Below are 21,493 nucleotides of genomic sequence, written 5' to 3'. Positions count from 1 at the left end.
CAAAAATGGTTAATCTTTGCATTTAAAGCAAACTAATACATATTTCACATTTTGTTAAGCTTAATTTTTAGCAAGAGAACGTGGTGGTACAGATAATATGTTACCTGTAGCATAACCACAGTGAGGGCAGTCACGCAGCTGGAAAGGGTTTATACACTAATGTATTCTTGTGAGCCTGACAGGTGCTCTGTTCTGGCTGCACCTCATTTCGTCTCTTCCGGGAGTCAGGCCTAGAGTAGTGACATAAATGAGGGGAAACTGGGCGCCAAACATGTGCAACACGTATTCAAGATGACTTTCCTCCTCTTTCTAGGTTATGTAAGTGCTGATGTGCCTGGGCAGATTAGCTTTCAGTTGAAGCTTCATGAAAGTTGAGATAACCTTCAAAGACATAAATATTTATCAGTTATTCTTACGTAGCATGAAACTGTTGAATGCATTTTCAATTTTCCCCCATAATACCAGTACTGTTTCTGTTTAACTATAGTCAGCACTGACTAAAGTTTTATTTTCACAGTTTGCACGGGTGAAGATATTCATGATTTAAATGACAGGTCCTGAAAGGAGCCAAATCTACTTCAAAATGCATCTGTAATCAGAACTGCAAAGCTGTCCTGGTAGTTTTAGTGATTTTCTTTGACTATGTGTTTTTCAGAAATCCTACGTGAGAAAATTTAACATTTTTATTAATGCAAAAATAAGGATAGAAGTACAGTGAAGTATAGCTGTTTTATAAAAATAGCTTAAAGTTTGCAATAAAAAGTTTGTAATTGCTTACTGTTAGTTAAGATACCATCAACCTCATATTTGCTAGACTTACAAAATTACTTTAAATACATTTTGTCTCTTTTTGACACTATTCAGTAGAATGTGTAAGCTAGCTAATCCTTGTTTTCTGATTAAAGCATTTTTGAATCTTATCCCATGACCCAAAAAACAAAAGGTGTTGATCATGATGGGAAATTTAAGGTTGCTAACTCTGTTTTCAGAAGGACTACTGTTAATTCTCTATCTATAGGAACTATTGGGCTAGAAGTATTTCTGAGTGATAGGGCATGTGCCTACTGGGTCCCCAGCACCACAAAACAGGCAAAGAAACATGACCTCCCCCTGTATCCCAAGCCCAGGTTCCAGTCATAATTGAAGCTTGTACAAGTTCACTTGTTGAGATGCAAAATTTCTTTGACTTCAGTTTGAAGTTAGTGACCAGAAAAAGGTGCAGTAATCAACTACAATTTTTCTACCTTATCAAAGTGAATAATTTGTGCCTTCATTATCAGTAGGATGGGCCTACAATGAATAGATATTAACAGTTCACAGAATTTTTAAATGGAGTTAAAGAGGAGTGAAATATGTCCTTTGGGAATTAGCATGGGGAGATAAATCTAAACATATTTCTAATAATACTTCATATTTAATATTCTAAAATCTTTACAAATGAAAACCATAAGATTGCCTGCCTTAGTCTCTTTGACATAAAATGTGTTCACTTGTTATAATGATAGCTGTTACTTAACAGCAAAATTTCTTCAATTAGCAGCTGAGGCATTTTACAGGCTGAGAAATCTTGGACTGATGGGTAATACTTCTGACTGTATTAACACATTTTAGTGCTATAAAATGCTATGTAAGTCTCTTAAAAATCTGACATTCTACAGTCTGTAATAGACATGCTGTTTTTATAATGTTTCATGTCTGCCTTAAGATTTAGGTTTTTTAAAAATATGTATTTTGCCCTGAATTACATGTTAATTTGACGGGAACTCTGCTTTTAAAATCATCACTTACTGGTTCTAATAAATTAAAAATTAAACTTTAAAAAAGGGTCATGTGTAGAGTCCCTAAACTCCTTGCAGCTCGGAAGTGGTGAATTAGGGTAATCAAATGGATCTATATTGTGTATTACTTTAAACAGTTCATACCATGGACTCTCAGTACTCTCTACATTGTCAGAAATAGAGACTATAGCAACGCTAGGTCTCATCAGACTAGAGAGGCAACCACAGGAATTGATTAGAGAACTTCAACCTTACAATTCTGTTTCTCTAGAAATATGCCATTCTCTGTATTGATATCTGCATTGATTAAAGTTCCCTAGAGTAGGGTTCTGCCTCCTGTCTGGATAGCAGCCATATTAGATTCTCAAAGGAACACAAACCCTACTATGAACAACTCATGCAAAGCATCTAGGTTGAGCACTATTTATGAGACTCGTGTTGACAAGGCAACAATAATAGTTGTTGTGTGACATAGTTTTCAGGATTATGTGCATGAAGATATGCCCTGCAAAAATTTGTTGCCAACCAGCACCATAGCTGAAGATCTATTCAAGTCTTTGAATGGCTGCATATCAGGAAATTTGAGCTGGTCATTTTATGTCAGTATATACACAGATAAAGTGTGACTGGATGGCTTTCTGATTTCATGACTCAGATTCACAAATAGGTTTCTCCTGAAGATGAATCTGTGCCCCACTGTGTCATCCACAGAGAAAATGCTGGCTAACCAAAACTGCCTCCTGAATTTAACAATGATTAAAATTATCAACTACATAAAGGCATATGCCCTTCACTCACATCTGTTTGTAGAACTCCTTGAGGAGATAGACACAGAACACATATGTCCTCACTTATATACAGAAGTGAGATGGCTTTCTAAAGACAGCTCACTGACCAGTCTTTGAGTTACAAGAGCTGCTCCAGAAATTTCTTTTGGAAAAATAGCACTGGTAGCACATTTCAGTGGGACGGAATGGCCTACAAAACTTGCTTACACTTGTGACATATTCAGCACACTCAACAAACTCAGCCTGTCCTTTCAGGGGAGAATGACAACTGTGCTCAAGTTGGAAGATAAAGTGGCTGCATGAAAGCCACTCTGAAATTATGGAGGTGATAAATGAACCTCAAACATTAGCAGACATTCTGAAAGAAGCTGAGCCAGGACCTTCTTTGTTCCTACTGGTTCATGATCACTTCCCTCAGCCTTCAAGAGTCTGAACTTTGCTTCCCAACCACAGAAGATCCTTGAACAGGGAAGGGGTGGATTCATGTCCTGTTTGTGAATAAGGCAGGTGAATAGGCTCTGACCAGGCTGGAAGATCAACTGCTGGAGGTTGCAAATGAGACAGTGGCCTTAAAAGTATGTTTGAGACTTCAAATCTCCATTTATTCTGGATTAAAGCCAAGGCAGAGTATCTTGAGATTGCCACAAAAGCATTGCAAGGCTTGATTCTATCCCCTTTATTCCAGGTTTTTCTTTGCCATGATAATGACCAAAATGAGATTGTGGAGTAGAGTGGATATAAGCATACAATTTAGGGGTCACTTCAACACCCTCACATGGGACTATCTAGTTGCAGGAAAATTTTCTGAAAGCTCTCACAGATTCCACTTTATGGTGAGTTATATAATTATTTTGTAATATATTACAGTAATAGAAGTAAAGTTCACAATAAGCATAGTGAGCTTGAACCATCCCAAAACCATCACCACCCCCGATCTGTGGGAAAATTTTCTTCCACGCAACCAGTCTCATGCCAAAAAGGTTGGGCACTGCTGCTCTAGAGGAACAAGATCAAATATATGTAGGGATTTATTTAATATAATATAGATATCCATGCAAGGGGGTTCATTAGGCTTACAGGATCAGAGGTAAGAGAGTCAGTCCGTAATGACCACTTCTGTGCTGGAGAGTTGGAGGGTCAAGTAGCTGCTCACGCTAAGAATCCTGAACCCTCAGAACAAGAAGGATCAGGGATGTAGCACCTGGCTGAGACCAAAGGCCCAGAAGCTCCCTGGAGAGCTGGTATGAGTCTGTGTTAAGAGGCTAAAGAAGCTGGACCCTGATGGCCACAGGCGATGGCAGTAGCAAAGGGTGTGCTCATTCCAGCAGAAGGGAACTTTTCAAGCATAGGCTGACTTCCTCCTCCTTTCCCCTCTGTTCCACCCAGGCTACAAACCTGTGGACACTGGCCAGCATCTACATTCAGAAGGGTCTTTCCCCCTCAGTTTGCTGGCCTGCCTGCCAATCATCCCCGGAATCACCCACAGATATTTCTTAATCCAGCCAAATTGACTTCACCACAAACAGTCACATCTGATATCTGGCTTAGGTTTCAGAAGGAGGAGCTGAGTCACCTGAGCTGTGATACCATTTAACAGATGTGGAAACTGAGACTCACTGAAGCTCAGTTCCTTGCTTGTTGCAAGTTCTCGGGCTTTTTTAGTATTGATGCACAGGACTATAAGAGGCCTCTTGAAATTTACTCCTTCAGCAGAGAAATTGCAGCGGGCTTAGGGAGGAAATGGGTTTTTTCTTTCTTTTTTTTTTCAAGTTCCACAGCATCTTACACATAGATTGCCTGGTGAACTCATGGAATTGAAGAAGGAAAGATGGAAAAGAAAAGAATATGAACAGAGAAAAATATGACAAATTATGAAAGAAACACCAGGAAACAGGAGAAGGCTTTTGGGACATCTTACAGGTGACTCAGACTGTAGGGTTCAGCTCATTGCCATGCTGCGAGGGTTTGATTTTTCTCTATTTCACCTTCAGATTCTTTTGGTAGGACTTGGGGCTCACTCTTATCCTGACTGCATTAACAGCACAGGATTCCCTGTGAAACTGTGCTGCGGTGAGGGGAGGGGCAGGGAGCGCAGCCCTAGGACCCCCTGAAATGAGAGAAGCAGGAGTCCCACAGAGGGGAAGGATCCTGACCCTGCCTGAGTGAGGGTGCAGGGGCGCCCCAGGAGTGGAGCCCTCAGGGCTGAGGCCAGGCCTGGAGGCACAAGTGGGGAGGGGGCAGTTCACCAAGAGCGCACGGCGAGAGCAAGGGCACAGAGCGCACCGCTTGGGCATCAGGTCACGATCGCCGCCCCTGGGGAGCTGTCCCTAAGAGCCCTTCCTGGGGGACAGATCTCCACTGTTCCTTGGAAAATCTGCCACAGATGTCCCTTCTCCTGCCTCACGTGGCTCATTAAAGAAGCAGGGCAGCTCTCCTCTCGCGGGAAACCACAGGCCAGCTGCCTTACCTCCTCCAGCCTCGGGACCTGGCTAGGCCAGTTTCCCGACCCTGTGCATTGCTCCTGTCCAAAACAAGCCTCCTCACAGCCAGACGGTCCCAGTCCTCCCCAAGTGGCCTCAACTTCCTCTCAAGCGGCCTCGGTCCCCCAGTCACCCAAGAGTTGGATCCCATGGTCCCAGAATAGGGGGTCAGAACCCAGCCTCTCGGGGGCACAATCTGCCGGCAGGGGACAGTTGGTCAAGTATATCTGTTCTTAATGCTCATGTCTCTGAGGCCACCAGCCACCCTGATGCTGCCTGGCGATAGATGCCGTTGTCCAGCTGGGAGGCCCTGCATTAGGATCTGCACAGCACAGTGTGATCCATCCAGAGCAGCCAGGCCGGGCCTGCTCAGGTTTCCTGAACCTTACACAGGCCCCAGCAGCCCTGGCGTTGACCTGATGGTATGGGAAAGGGCGCAGGTCATCCCCCAAATGCTAGTGAGTGAGTCCTGCTTCCTGGGCACACAGGTCATGGTCCTCACGGAAGGGGTGCCCTGGCCATGCCCACCCACCCATGCTCATAGCACTTGTGTGCTCCTGACAGCAGGGCTTGCTCAGCCCTGCTAGGGATGGGCAGAGGCCTCTGCTCCAGAAGCCAGGACGAGACACCTGAAGCTGGACAGGGCTTTATCTGGGAGCCAGCACTGCTGAATAATGAATTCCAATTCCATGTACACTCCCAGGCTGATGGCTGTGCACCACACACACACACACACACACACACACACACACACACACACTCACACACACACACACTCACACACACACACACTCACACACACACACACTCACACACACACACACTCACACACACACACACTCACACACACACACACTCACACACACACACACTCACACACACACACACTCACACACACACACACTCACACACACACACACTCACACACACACACACTCACACACACACACACTCACACACACACACACTCACACACACACACACTCACACACACACACACTCACACACACACACACACACACACACACACACACACACACACTTCCGCATGCACTGGGCTGACTACTCGGAGGGGTGGGGCTGGCAGGGCTGTGAGGCTCTGCGAGTCGCTGGAAGGAACAGCTCGCTCCGCTCCTCCGTTGCCTTGGTCTCTGTGGGCAGCTTCGGGAGGAGGCAGCAGCAGCGGAGAGAGGAGGGAGGCAAGTGAGCTGCACTCCACCAGAGAGCTCCTTCCCAGCTGCTCCACTGGCAGTGCCCAGACTGTCTGCGCCAGCATGGCCCTGCTTGTCCACCTCAAGACCGTCTCCGAGCTGAGGGGCAAGGGCGACCGGATTGCCAAAGTGACTTTCCGAGGTAGGGAAGCCCCTCTCAGTGGGATCCCAGCTCCACGAGCCGGTGCTCTGGAGGCTGAGGGTGACGAGACAGGGCTAGGAGGATGGGGAGCAAAGTTCTAGCAGGGACTGGGGCAGTGGGGCTCTTCCTGCCAGCCACCTGCCCTGGCCTTCTAAAACACAGGGTCGCCTTGTTTCCGTGTCTGTCTCTGTGTGTGTGTGTGTGCCAATGGACCAGTGCCCTGCACGGTGCAGTGCCTTCTACTCAGGAGAAGCAAGGGACTACGGTTGGGTGAAGGAAGCCCCAGGACCGAGGGCCCTGCCTTGCAGATCCTTGCTGGACCCTCTTCCCTCCCTCTTCCTCTTCCCCTCCCTCCCCCACAGGTCAGTTTTCTTGGGCACAAGGCAGAGGTGGGGTCTGCATCCAGAAGTCCCAGGATGGCTGGTAGAAGCCAAAGCAGCCAGTGGCTCTCTGGGCCTCAGTGGGCTGGGAACACCGTAGGCTTCTCCTAGGTGGGCTGTGTTCCTGAGCTGCAACCCTGTGGACCTCAGCCTCTCGGTTAGTTGTCTTCCTATCCTCTTCCTCACCCACTCAGTGACTACTTAGTACGGCTGCTGTGGACAAGGCTGAGGGCTGAGAAGTTAAAATCCAGGCCTTAAAGAGCCACACCTGGTGGGGCAGGGGCCCGCTGGCCAGCAAGGACAGCTATGAGGCACAGGGACGCTGGAGACAGCAGCAGTACACAAGCTACAGAAGCAGCAGCCAGACCAGGCCGGGGCCTGGTGGTCAGGGAGGGCTTCCAGGAAGAGGAGACACTCACCTGATGTCCGAGGGACAAGCAGGAACGCAGAGCCCACAGGGAGTGTAGGAGCTGAGGCCACAGAGCCAGGAAGAGCCGAGGAGGCAAGGTGAGGCCTCACCTAGGAGGAGGGGAGCCCTTGAGGACTGTAGGGCAGGGCTCACCTCTGCCACCCACCCACCCACCTGGGCGGAGGCGTCTCCGCAGCCTTTAACCAAAGGCCAGGACCCCAGACATGGTCTCTCCCCAGAGGGGCTCTGAGAGTGGTATAGAGGGACGGAGCAGGGAGAACCACACTAAAAAGCCAACTGCACCCAGGCCCAGGCTAGACACAGCCTGCACCGTGCCAGGAGAGGTAACATGCAGCACCCGCTGCCCCAGATCCTCCACATCACCCTCACAGCCCTTGCTGTGCGCATGCAAGCTGCTGGTCACAGGGCTAGGCACAGGCGGGGGATGGAGGGCTGGGCCAGGCCTCCCAGCCAACTGCAGCTGCCTTCTCTGTAGCGGCGCCCTGCCTCTGTGTGTACCACCTGCTGGATCCTGTCGGCTTTAGGAAGAAACACAAGTTCGTCCTTTCACCCGTGAAATTCTGCCCTGTGTTCCACATGCAGCACAGAGCTCAGCTCCTTATCTCTGAAGCGCTGTGTTCTGCCGCTGTGACGGGGCAACCCAGACCGCTCAGGGCCAGTCCCGTCTGCAGGCAGAGAACCAAGGTCTAGAGAGGCAGCACGTTCTTAGCGGAGAGGCCGAGGTGCGGTGGCCCCAGCTTGCTGGGTTTCATCCCGGCTGCTCAGTCTGGCAAACTCTTCTATCTCCTCCATGCTCGGCCAGGGGTGAGCACCATGTTGCCTGGAAGCCCACTGTGTCCTTTGAGCAGTGAGGCTGGCCGTCCAGGAGTCAGCCTGTCTGCAGTGGCACCCTCTAGGTGGGGTGGGGAAATCCCCTGCTGGGCTCTGGAGTTTTTGCTAGCCACAGGCTAGGAGCTGAACAGCAGGAATACAGGCAGAGAATAGCAGGTTTCCTCATCAGGGAGGCCTCAGCCAATCACCTGCTACATTCAGCATTTGGCAACTGTAGCCCCCCCCCCCAAGACCAACACGAGCCATCGGAGGGACTCGCTCTAGGAGGCCATGCAGCCTGAGGGAGGGACAGGCCTGGGATCCTGAAGGCAAAAGAAACTCGGTCCCTGCCCTCAGGAGTTACCATCCCATTGGACTAGGCAGGAGATACAGAGGTTTGGATTTCAACCCGTCATGCCTGTAGCTTTCCTAGTATAAAAAGGAGCCAGCAGCCTGCATGCAGAGGCCTTCAGGAGCCAGGAGTGGGCTGTGTGGGAAGGAGCTGTCTCCATCCCAGAAAGTATTAGCTTGGGACGTGTCTTCTTAATTGTATAATTGCTGCTTTAACTGCAGAGCCACAGCACACAGGGTGGCTTCTGGGTGTTTCGAGTCACCTTTCCGTTCAGTGAGTCCCCAGGGACCTGTGCTGCCAGGGAATCAAGTGATAGACGGACCAGCCCTGTCGCCTCCCTTTCCCTTCCATCCCCTAACCTTCTTCCAGTTCCTAGATCTCCCTTGGACAGACAGTTCTGAGGTGGAGCTCTCATTTGGGTCGGGCAGCTGAGCCAGGGTGGCGGTTTCCCGTGGAATAATTTAAAGGCCAGGTTGGGGATTTCGTATGGGAGACAGGGGCAACTGAAGGCCAGAGCTGAGCTACAGGTGACTCACCTGGGCTGCTCACTCACTGGCAGAGGGTGGCCTGCTCCAGAGAGGCTTTCCCCAGGGCTCAGCCTCATCCCCTTTGAGCGTCTCCTCTAGTTCTGAGCACCTCTGGGGCCCAGGCACAGGCCACCTCCTCCAGGAAGCCTTCCACTTCGGGTGCACTACCTGCACCCCACTGCAGGAGCCCGCCACATTGCTGCAGGCTGCACATGCTCCCTTCCGAGCTCCTCTGGGACTGAGCAGATCTCTGCTAAACCCTAGGCTAAGCTCTGGGCGGCCATCCCAGAGAAACAAGGGGCGGCTTGTCTTTGAGACCTTCACTGGTGAATGGGTTTAAATCCCCCGCCCCAGCTCAGCTCCACCCTAAACTGCACCCAGTGCAAAACTAGGAGTTAGAAGTGGCGTCAGGAGTCAAGAGCCAAGAATCCCGAGTCCTCCTCCCTTTAGCGACTTCCCCAGCTCAGACAACCTTCCAGGGCTAACCTCACCCTCCAGTGAGTGCTGAGGTCCAGCTCAGGTCCACAGGTGAGAAGCAGAAGGGCCTGCGGTAACCGTACAGGGTGCAGAGTGGAGGCTGAGCCAGGGTCCCCGGGTCTGAGAGGGGAGAGGAAACCTTCCGGAAGTGAATTGCAGGGCGAAGGAGCGGAGTGAGTTACAGCAATGCCTGGAGGATGGTGGATCGCTCAGAGAGAGATCAGAGATCACTGCCAGCACTGAGGCAGGAGAGGGGCTGGGACAGGAGAAGACACTCTTAGGCCGGGTCTGAGTGGCAGCCCTGACCGAACAGGTAGAGAGGCAGAAGGAGAGGTGAGGCAGGGCTGGTGGGGCAGGCAAAGCCACGCTGGGTTCCAGAGGCCAGCAGAGGGGATCCCAGGGCAGAACAATGGCTGTGCCTGAGCAGAGGCTGCTGGGAAGTGGTGGACGGGAGAAATAGGCCGTCAGGAAGCAGCATGGCTCCAGCTGGCTCCTGTGCTGGCAGGGACTGTGACCCAGCCTAGGCTCTGGGCATGGTTACAGCGCCCTCCTCAGACTCCTGCTTAGATGCATTGTCCCCAGTGACATGGAGGAGCTCTCCTCGTGAGAGATACAACTTCCAGGAAACTTCTCTGGGGCCCTGGTAAAGGAGGCAGAGTATCCTTGTGCCCCTGCCCCGCAGAAATGCTTCTGGATGCCTGAGCTACCAGTGGACTCGGGTCCAGGCTAGCACCCTACATCCATCAGCTTTTGACCACAGGCAAATAGTGGACATGTACAACCTAAAGGAGGAACGGTTTGCTTTTGCTGGTGTTTCCAGTGATTTCAGTCCACCGTGGGCTGGCTCCGAAGCAGAAACACCACGACGGACCAGTGGCAGAGCAAACATTCTTAGTCTACAGCAGCCGGCAAGTGGGACAGGGAACGGCTCCAGAGAGGAAGGTGCCAGGGACCAGATACTGTACCCAGCATGGCGCCTCCACCCACTCAAACACACCAGCAGTGTGCTTTACTGAGCAAGCGAGCCAGTGTAACAGCCACACACGCACTCTTGGAGGAAGTCTGTGGTTTTGCTCCCCCTGAAGACAACCAGAAGAGGAGTCTCTTAGGGCAGCCTCTGCAGCCCGGGCCGACTCTGGGGCAGCTGTGGACACAGCTCTGTGCTTTCCCCATTAGTGGAGCACTCAGAAAACCCCCAGGCTTCCCCTGCTTTGCTGAGAGGAGTGTGTCCTTGTGCTGTGGAAGTGATTGGAAATCTGACTTCTGCAGCAGTGGCCCTCAGCAAAACTACTGCCTGAAATGAGTAGAGAAAGCATGAAAATAATTTCCCAGAATGGGGAAGGCTTGGTTCTTCCATCTGCCTTTACTGGAAACTTCTCCTACCTGCACACATCCCTGGGTCTGCAACTTTTGTTTTTCCTTTAATATAAAAGCTTTGCCAGGGCATGGGGGTGCTGTGCTCCGTTATAATAATCCCAGCAGTTGGGAGGCTGAGGCAGGAGGATCACTGTGAGTTCAAGGCCAGCCTGGGCTACATAGTGAGACTGTGCCTCATAAAACAAAAGAAATTTTTTAAATTTAATTTAAAAATAAGAAACTTTAAATATATAAAAAGTAGGGAGGATAACCTCATCCAATTTCAATAATTCATGGCTAATCTTGTTTAATTTATCCCCATTTTTACTTCTCCACCCTTATTTTGAAGGAAAAGAAACCATATCGTTTCATCTGTAAATATTCATTGCATAGCTATAAAAGATGAGGATTTTTCAAAACCCCTTGTACTTTGATACCTAAAATTTAATAATTCTTAACACTATCAAATATTGAGTCAGAGAGCAATGTCCTAATCACCACTTCAATATAATGAGTTGTATTCCAGTTTATCACAGCCTCATTTTAATGTGTTCCGTAGAGCGAGTGTTAGATGCTTCCTTCACTCGCTGTCTCATCTGTGCAGTAACAAAGGTTTGTGGAAGGCAAGCCACAGGCCAGGCACTGTTCTAGGCCCTGGGGGGCAGCAGGAAATGAGGCAGACCTGGTCCCTGCCCCGAGGGGAAGGCAGGATGGATGAGAGGGTCCGTGCCCAGGCAGCGTGTGGCATGGAAAACCAGCAAGACAGGGAGGCCAAGAAGCTGCCCTGAGGGAGGACACAGCAGAAGAGCAGCTGTGGGACAGCTCAGAGCCAGCCACCCTGGAGGTGACAAGGCAGCCAGCAGTACCTGGCCCGGGGAGGGGTTTGCATGGACCAGGGAGACAGGTGCTATTTAGGCTGGCCTCAAAAAAGCATAGTGTTGGGCAGGGACAAAGCCCACGGCAGGCCTGTTCCAGGGAGAGGAGCTAAGAGGGGAACAGACACCGTGGTTCTGAGAGGAGTCAGGGGCTCTGGAGCGGTGTGTGCTGGGCCTGGAGGGGGTGGTGGTCAGACAGCGTCTTGGGATCATACTGTGGGTGAGGACTTTGCACTGTCAGTGAGAGGGTCGGTGCCATGTCTGACGATTCCAGGCTCTTTCCCTCCAGCCTGTAAACTGGCCAGGACAAGCAAGGACACAGAGATCTGGAAAGAATACCCTGGAGTCAGGACTGTGGGAGGACGCCCGGGAGAGGCTGGGCGGTGCGGGCCAGGCTGTGGGAATGTGGGAATGTGTGACTGTTGTTCCCAGAGGCCAGGGCCAGGGCTGGTGGCCCTGGGGACCGCTGTGGATCCAGGGATTGGGGAGACAGGGTCTTGGTTGATCATCCTCTGGGAGCCTCCCCACTGACACCCCGGGTTCTGGCAGACATGGAGATGCTGGTTGGAAACCTCCCAGAGCCATCACCACCCAGGTGGGCCGGCTCCTGGGCTGCTCGCACAGGGCGTGGCTCAGAGCAGATCTAAAACAAAAGCGCGAGAACGTGCACTGCTGGCAGGGGTGCGGGAGCAGCTGATCAGCCAGTGCCAGGGGCCCCTGGGCAGCCCCAGACCCAGGGCAGTGAGCAGGCTGCAAAGTGACAGCTCCAGAAAGCTGGGGGCGGGGTAGGATGATCACGTGATGCCTTCAACCCGCTGACTGCTCCCTGCAGGGCTCGCCGCCTAGACACTGGCTTAACCACCACTTTTTTTTTTTTTTTTCATTTTAACGCCGAAGGGTTTGTCTACTTAGTTGGAGGTCAGTTTTCACTTAGTGGCTTTTTAAAAAATACTAATTTAAAGATAAAATCAGCCGTGCAGTTCAAACCTTTATATCCGGTTTGGGGTGTAAAAGCAGTTGCCCTCCATCATGCCTGGCAGAGAATGGGCTCTCTGCACAGCTCTCAGATCACTAGTACCACAAGCCCTTCATCTGTCGCAGTGCTGGGGAACCCAGGACCTGAAGCTGCTGAATATGTAGCCGGTTCTGTCCCAGGCTACAAAGGAAGCTCTCTACTCTATCTCTGCCTCCAGGACAGGGTTTGAAGAGCAGGAACCAGCGCTATCAGTTTGCTGCATTGCAAAGTCGGAGAAAGGACCTGGGGGAAGGAAGGGTCTGAGCGGAGCCACAGAGATGGAGTTTACGGCCCCTGCCCTGTGCCTCATCTCAATGACCCACCCACGCCTGAGTCTCCACGGTGAGCCCCCCGGATGTCAGCAGGGAAGGAGAAATGAATGAGTGCAGGTAGACGCCACATTTGAATAGGATTCCTGGAAGATAAAGGAATGAAGGCAGAGGGGCCTCCACGTAGCTTAGAGACAGGAAGTGGAAGGGGCAGCCTTTCCCTGCGGAGACCCGGAGTCTACACTCTCCCAGGACTGGCTCTGTGAGCAGCTGCTGATTTTCAGAAAGTACGTTCTTTAGGGGCTTAAAGGACACCTGCTTTTTTTGGACAATTTATTTCGAATTGAATTTTTTCATTCTACTGTGCCATCAACTGTCATTAAGAAACCGAAGAGATGCTCTTCAGAGGGGAAAATGTATCATCATGAGAGAGAATCACGAAGCAAGCAGACAAGAAAATCGTCAGGGAGGTGAAAGGCTTGGCAACTCCGTCGCCCACCTTCACCTGCTTGGCATTGCTAGGGCCTTGTGTGAAGGAGCAGAGGATGGGTACCTGAACAGGCCTCGTTACATTTAAGACTCTCACCCCACAGAAATGTCCTCCCACAGCAGTAGAATTCAATTTGAAATTGAAAACAATAACCTCCCCTAAAAGTCCTTAAATATTTGGAAATTAAACAATACCCTTCTTAATAATCTCTGGCCAAAGATGAGAACACAAGTGAAATTATAAAGCATTTTCAATTTATTAATGACATACTGACATGTCCAGTTTTAAATACAGCAGAAAAGAAGAAAAGTATGAAACCCATGAACTTGATTTGGCCTTAAGAAGATACCAAAAGAAGAGTAAATTACCCACGTGTGACCAGCCAGAGTGGCAGGGCATGCACATAATTCCAGCACTTGGGAAACTGAGGCAGAGAATTGCTGAGAGTTTGAGGCCAGCCAGGGTTGCATAGTGAGTTCAAAACCAGCCTGAACTGTGTAGTGAAACCCTGTCTCAAAAGGAAAGAAAGAAAATTAAACTTGTCTTAAAATTCTTGTGATAAATGAAGGAAATTGGACACAAAGCGATTTCCTGTATCTGAAATGTTCCGAAAAAGCAAGTCCATAGAGACAGAAGGTGAACTAGTGGTTTCCAGGGGCTGCAGTGAGTGTGGGGGAGTGACCGTTAGTGGGTCATTTTCATCCCAGTGTGATGACAATATTTTGGAGTTCGGTTGTGATAACAGTCGCACAACCTTGTGAACATATTGAAAATTGTCAAATTGTATACTTTAGAAGGATTAAGCTGGGCAGGATGCCAATGCTCAAAATCCTAGCATTCTTGTAGGTTGAGGCAGGAGGATCGTAAATTCAAGCCCAGTCTGGGCAACTTAGTAATTAACAAGAGCCTATCTCAAAATAAAAATAAAAAGGGCTCCAGGTGTTACTCGGTGTGAAAGCACTGATTAAATCCTCAGTACCACAGAAAGAAAGTGAACTGTATCTTATGTGAGTTACATTTCAATAAATAAAAATGACTACAACCTCTGCCTAATTAAACCCAAGGGTATGAAAGGAAGGAAATAGAAAGCAAAACAAACTGACAAAGCCAAAAGTTGATTCTTTGAAAAATTAATAGAGCCCAGCAAGTGTGATCAAGATAAAAAGCAAGAAAACACAAATTACCCACATCAAGAACAAAAGAGTAAATATCATAATTATAAAAAGGAAATAAGAAAATATTACGAATAATTTTATCTCAGTAAATTCCACAGCTCAGGTGAAACGCACAAATCCTTTGAAAAACAACTTACCAATACTGACACAAAAATGAAATGAAAATTGAAAGAGCTCAATATCTATTCAAGAAATTGAATTTGTTGGTACGGTGATGATGATGATAAACTTCCTTCTCACCAAAGAAAACTTCAGATCTAGAAGGTTTCACTGGTGTATCCTAGAAAACATTTAAGGAAGAAATGATACCAATCTTACACAAAATTCTTTCAGAAATTAGAGACAGTAAAACCTTCCCACTTCACTTTATCGTCCTAAAACCTGACAGGCCTTATACACATGAAAAAACGAGAGCCCTATAACTCTCGTAAAAATCCTTAGCAAAATATTAGCCAGCTGAGTTGCAATATATGAAAGGATGACCACTCATGGCGGGGGAGTGTCATCCTGGAATGCAAGGTCAGTTTTTAAAATGATAAAACCAATGGAAGGATTTTATCCGGTTAACACACTAAAAGAGAAAAGCCACATGATTATAAACATAGATGCAGAAAAGGCATCTGAAAATATCCAATATCCACTCAAGATAAGAACACCCAGTGAACCAGATAGAAAGGATGCTATGATTGCATAAAGAACAACTGTGTTGTGCGTACACACGCACACGCGCACACACACACACACACGCACACACACACACAGAGCTAACATCGTATCGATTCCAGAAATACTGAACTTTAATGAGGCAGGCAAAGCTGTCCTCTCACCCCTTCTCCACTTCTGTTCATCAATGTACTGGACTCCATCTGGGTCAATGAGGCGGGGGGGACCTCATACAGATTGGGAAGAAAAATAAAACTTTTTTTTTTTTTTTTTTTAGAAAATCTAAGTGGTTCTTTAGAAAATCCTAGGGGATCTATAGAAAAGCTGTTATAATTAATGAGCGAACTTAGCAAGTGTACAAGATATATGGTTGATGTACAAAAACTTAATTTCTGGGCCAAATGTAGTGGTGCATGTCTATAATCCAGTATGCTCGGCAGCCAAGGCAGGAAGACCTCAAGCTTGAACCCCACTGGGAAACTCACTGACGTAGTCAGACCCAGTCTCAAAATCACAAAAGGGCTGGGGGTGGAGCTCAGTGGGAAAGCTCTCACATCCGTTCCCCAGTACCATAGTACAAACACACAAACAAGTACATTTCTATGGAAACAAGCCAGATAAAGTACAGAAATTTTAAGAAACTGATTACATTTACAATAGCACAAAATTTATACTTAGAAATACATTTTGCCAGACATAAAGGACCTCCATCCTAAAAATAAAGCTTAATGTTGGAGAAATAAAAGAAACTCAAATAGATTCAGATTTAGAGGTATGAAGTGCCAATTGTCCATAAATTGCTATATTCACTGAACACAATCCCAATAAAAAGCACAATAGGCTGTTTTGTATAAACTGAAAATATAAACTGAAAGTTTAGGTCAACATGCAAAAGATCTACAATAGCCAAACCAATCTTGACAATGGAGAAGATTCATACTATATGATTATAAGGCTTATTATAAAGTTATAGGAATCAGTCAGTGTAGTATCAGCCTAAGAGAAGACATAAAACCCAACAGAACAGGCTCTGGTGTGCATAACAGATTTCATACAGATACAGATGACTGATTTTCAACCAAGGTGCTGGACAACTAGATAAGGCAAAAAAATGAACTCCAAACTCCTAGAGCTCACACTACACACAGAGTAATCCAAGATATTGTGGAGCTAAACATAAAAACTAAGCTTCTGGAAGAAAAATATAGAATACTCTTGTCATATTCTTGTATTAAGCGAAGTTCTCTAAAAGGATATATAAAAAGCCCTAAATATAAGAAATAAAAGCCATCAGAAATTGATGAATTAGGGTTCTTTTTTTAAATTAGACTTCTTAATAATTAAAAACTCCTATTCATCAAAAAATATTTTAAAATATGAAAAGGTAAACCACACACTGGCAAAAAGGGATGTGTAGCCAGGATATATAAAGAACCTTACAAATCTATCATAAAAAGAAAAACTAAGAAAATGACTTGAGCAGACATTCGTAGAATAAGATATACAAATGAGAGATAAACACTTGAAAAGATGATCAACATCATAATCTTTACAGATATGAAAATTAGGCCAGAATATGTCTGTAATCTCAGCATTTGGGAGGCTGAGGCAGGAGGATCACTGCGAGTTTGAGGCCAGCCTGGGCTACATAGTGAGTTCAAATAAACCTAAACTACATAGTGACACCGTGTCTGAAAAAAAGCAACAAAACAGATACAAAGAAGCACAAGTACAAGGAGATATTTCACATGAACTAAAAAGTCATTGGACTTGAACTATCATTAAATAATTAAATGTTGATGAGAAAGTGGAGCAGCTATTACTTCTTTTTTACATTGCTGATAGGATTGTGAGACAACACAGCCTGGACCTACTGTTCAACAACTTTTTATGAAGTTAAACAGATACCTACCCCTCGGTCCAGCAATTCTGCTCTCATGTAATTTCTTCCAAGACACATGAAATTATATGTCTGCAAAGGGTTTTACAAGAAAACTCATAGCACCTTTCTCAAAACAACGTTAGAAGCAAGACAAGCTGTGGTACAGCCGTCTGTACAATGGAGTATTACTCACCAGTAAAAGTGAATGGGTTACAGTTGGGCTTCATATCTGTGGTTTTGAGATCACAGCACAGATTCCACTGAATGAGGATTGAAAATATTTGGGGGAAAAATATATTAGTACTGTACTAAATATTCATAGGCTTTGTTTCTTGTTGTTATTTCCTAAACAACACAGTGTAACAACTGTATGCCTAGCGCTTACACTGGATCAGGTATTATAAACTAATCTAGAGACGATTTAAGGTGCCCAGGGCTGTGCGCATAGGGTTAAATGCGAAACCTACAAAATTTCACATCGGGGCATCCACAGGCTTGAGTATTCACAGGCTCCAGGACTCCCCTCAGACGTTGAGAGACTGTTGTACGCATAGCACAAAATGGATCAACCACAAAAACGTTATTTTGCCACAAAAAGTACATTTTGTAGCATACGATCTTTGCGATGTTTCAGACCCGCAGTGCTCACCTCTGGCGATAGTGTGGGAACAGAGGCTGCCTGCTGCTGATGGCAGACAGACACCGGCTGGAGAGGGCCCCGAGGCCCGGATCGAGGAAGTGGGGCGGTCCTGTATGGTGACTGCGTGGTGCTCACCCAAGCGCACGCACTTACTGAAGCTCATTAAAATAAACCCTTCAGATCTGCAAACGCAAATTTTACCTTGTTTTTAAAAAAGAGATGATCGCACCGTTTTTATATTAAGCGCACAACTTAAGAGCCTAAACCTAAAGGAAAGACGGGACTGGAGCAGAACGATAACAGCTGTTTCCTATGCACAGGTGCTGCTCTGAGCGCTCTTATTTCCTCCTTTTCTGGAAGGAGGACTAGGGCAAAGAGAGGTTAAATAAGATCTTCAAGGACGCACAGCCCACCAGTAGAATGTGACCTCTGCACTGCTCCCCTGTGGTCCTAAGGGACACGGTGCTGATCGTCACAAGGGTCCCGGGACATAGGCTGGTCCAGGATGGTTATTCCCAGAGCCGGGCTCTTCTCCTGCCCGCACCCTGCTCCACGCGGCACTGGGGTGGGTTTCTGGCCCCCAAAAGGGGTAGGCTGATCTCCAGAAGGAAGCATGAAATCCCGGCACAGCCCCGCCCCGGGAGCCGCCCTGGAGGAGCAGAGGGCACCGGGCCAGGACCCCCACAGCACAGCATGGCGGAAGGCCACGGTGGCCTTGCAGAGCTGCAGGGCCTACCCCAGGTCACGCACACAAGGAGGTTTTGCCGATTTTAAATAAGACAAGGAAGCACCAGTGTCGGCTCGATAGGAGAACCCTGAGGTTGCTGGAATTTGTCCTTCTGCCCTGCCCTGTGGACAGCCCACCTCCCCCGCCTCAGCCTATGTGGGCCTCCCTTCCACGGCCACTCCTTGGAGCAGACTTCTTTCATTTCTCCTTTCTCCCTCAGGGTTCACCGTCTCGGGGGCTCCCTGCATCAGGGCTCTCTGCTGTGCCCCGCACTTTTGAACACTTGCACGTGCTCCTCTCTGCCCAGTTCCCATCCCCTGCTCCCCAGCCCCTCTGGTGTCCGGGGTCCACGCCTGCCTCTCCACCACGCCCGCCCTGACTCTTCTCACGTCATGTTTTCACCTGCTGACGGCCAAATCCCGCCTGGTGTAAACGCCTTCCCCGGTTTAACACGCCCCTTCGGGCTGTAATAGGCTCCTAAGGGCAGCATCCTGACTCCGGAGACTTTCTGCAGCCACACCCCGCCCCAAGAGCCAGTAGTCAGGGCTGACGCGGACCGGCAGGGGCCGGTCCTTTTGCCTGCGGAAATGAGGGAACGCATACGTGCAGGTGTCCCTCCTTGTCTGCCTTTCCTCAGAGATCTGGCTCTAGCCGGGTAAACTGGAAGAGGGAGCTGTTTTGTGCAGGTAGAGTATTTTGTACTCTGAAATTTCGTCGCATGAAGGGCTAGGTTGCCATCTGTATAGAAACAAGGACTGAGCTTGCCTGCTTCTAGGAGGCCAGCTGCAGTGGGGATGGTTTAAACGGGGTAACGTAAAAGTTACTTCTGTTAAGTTTTGGGTTCCTACACCCCTCCAACTGCGGACAGGTATATCTGATGTCACGGCATTTACTGCACTCGGAGCACTGATCTATAAGGCGCTCCCCGTTTATTGGCGCAGGGAGGAGTTTATTTCAAACAAAGCAGCAGCTCAGGTATCCTGGGAGCAGCTGCCTCCAAGGGGAGGGTGCTGTTAAATTTTCTGTCTAACCTCCTCGCCTGATCCACAAAAGCCTTTCCCTGCAAGGAAGAGGTTATTTTGTTTCAGGCTTTATTCTCAGTCTTCCCTGTGGTATGAAAGGTGATTAGGAATCGGGAGTTTTAATGGTTTTGTCTGAAAGCCATTTAAACGAAACTGAAATGTCGATAGGACTGGTGTCAAGTGGAAATGAACTTGAGACAAGATGGAGTTAGTAATCCCTGCTAGTAACTCGGAATGGATGGTGGAGGTCCCCTGGCTCCGTTCCAGGAGGGGTGAAAGGGCGGTTGGAAGGATCCTGCCGCTGTTTGTCCGTATACTCCCAAAAAGTGGTTCTTCAAAAGTGCTTGAGGGTTGTTTGTTTTCTTAATAAATTGCCCTTTCCATTGCTTCGGTATGACTGATTCGATTCCGCAAATACACACACATGTGCGCACACACCCACCCATGCCACACGCACACACATTAGGGCCAAATTTAAGCTCATCTGCTGGAGAACGTGTACCGTGTCCGCGTCCCCAGGGCCCAAGTCAGCGGGTGTCGGCACATTTCCCAACAGCCCAGACGGGCACATTCTGCCCAGCGATACAGGACACAGTAGCCTTGCAGAGACAGCGCTGGCGCTGAGTGGGGTAGAAGATATTAAGTGGAAATGAACTCGAAGCAAGATTACCAGTAGGAATCCCCACTGGTAACTCAGAACAGATGTTGTTTTCTCCGCATCTTATTTCCTCCCTAACAGGGCTAGAAGAAATATGCACCGGGTGCTGCCGGTGCATTTGAACCTGGCACTGTCTTAGAGGGGCCAGTTCTACTCCCCCCACCCCGCAGGGTTCCCCAGTTTTTTACTCCTGGAGACCCTTGTGCACAGCCACACCCGCGCCTCATTAACACTTGGTGGATGAAAAATCCCTCAATTATTCAGTGCAACTCGTCCTTTGGGAAACCCACGCAGAACCGCATTTACCTGATTCTCAATTTGTATTGTGTGTGCTACCTAAGGGGAAAATTAACAAGAAGCTCAAAGCTCAGGCATCGTCTCTCATGGTTCTTTCTCTTCCACTAGCTGCCTGGGTGCATGGTTGAGATTTTTCTTTTGGATTTTTTTGTTTGGTTGGTTTTCTCCCTGGCTAGTGCTAAATTTTTTTTTTCTTTCCCACCTTATGTTTATGGCTTCTGCTTTATAGCTTCTTCTTCATTATCTCAGATTCAATTCTCCCCCTAGAGTGTCTCTAGGCAGGTACACATGTGTGTACACACACATGCATGCACACACACACATTCCTTCTGTTTAAGTAGATGCAAGTCTAACTGGTAGGGGCCACCTGTTGGACCGGTTTCTGGGTCATAAAAGCCACTCAGACCCTGGAGATCTCACAATATCAGATGGGATACAGAGGCCAGAGGAGCAGGGGGCTTCCTAGAGGGAAGCAGGGAGGGTCAGAAGGGCCCCTCTCCAGCCCTGCTCTGCCTGGTGCTGGCCAAGCCAGATCCCAGGTCCTCTGCTGGGAGAGGGGCATAGTGTGCTTCCCCAAGCCAAGTCCGCCTGGACACCCAGACCTGCTGGGGGGCCATCTCTGATTTGACTGGTTGTCTGGGCTTTGTTCCGGTAGGCACTCTTAGGCCTGGCCAGGCTCTGGGGACCTCCATCAGTTGGCAGGGAGCATGCTGGCCACCTTCTGGCCAGGTTTCCTCCAGGGTGGCAGGGCTGAGGAGAGCCAGCAGAACTGGGGGCTGCCGAGGACCGAGAGGGCATCTGGGTACGTGGCCAGGTGAGAAACAGCAAGCCCTGGAGTCCGTCCTATACGTGGACTCTGTCCAGTCTTATCCATTGGTAAAGTGGAGCTAATGGCCTTTGACTTGCCCACTTCAAGGGCCACTGAGAGGCCAGCAGAGGGCACATGGGGATGCATCTCTCCCTGGAGAGCCTGGTGTGGCCATGGCATCCATGGAGTGTGTTGTGTGTTTCCTTAAACAACTCCCAGGTGGAGGTCTGACTCTGGGGTC

General features: G+C 48.5%; 1 protein-coding gene across 8 annotated transcripts in view; it reads left to right on the top strand.

Annotated features, from left to right (window-relative positions):
• Positions 1 to 6,151: 6,151 nt before the first annotated feature.
• Otof (otoferlin) overlaps positions 6,152 to 21,493 on the top strand; it is an 83,293-nt gene continuing 67,951 nt past the window's right edge. For all 8 annotated transcript variants that reach the window (XM_019204645.2, XM_010604828.2, XM_010604826.2 and 5 more), the window contains exon 1: positions 6,152 to 6,399. In XM_019204645.2, the coding sequence (XP_019060190.1) occupies positions 6,321 to 6,399 (79 nt within the window). In that variant the 5' untranslated portion in view covers positions 6,152 to 6,320. The remainder of the gene's footprint in view (positions 6,400 to 21,493) is intronic.

Source organism: Fukomys damarensis, unplaced genomic scaffold (genome assembly GCF_012274545.1).
Source record: "Fukomys damarensis isolate Sample0158 unplaced genomic scaffold, DMR_v1.0_HiC HiC_scaffold_2, whole genome shotgun sequence".
NCBI classification, from domain to species: Eukaryota; Metazoa; Chordata; class Mammalia; order Rodentia; family Bathyergidae; genus Fukomys; species Fukomys damarensis.
The sequence above is the reverse complement of the archived record's forward strand: the minus strand, read 5'-3'. Positions and strand labels throughout refer to the sequence as shown.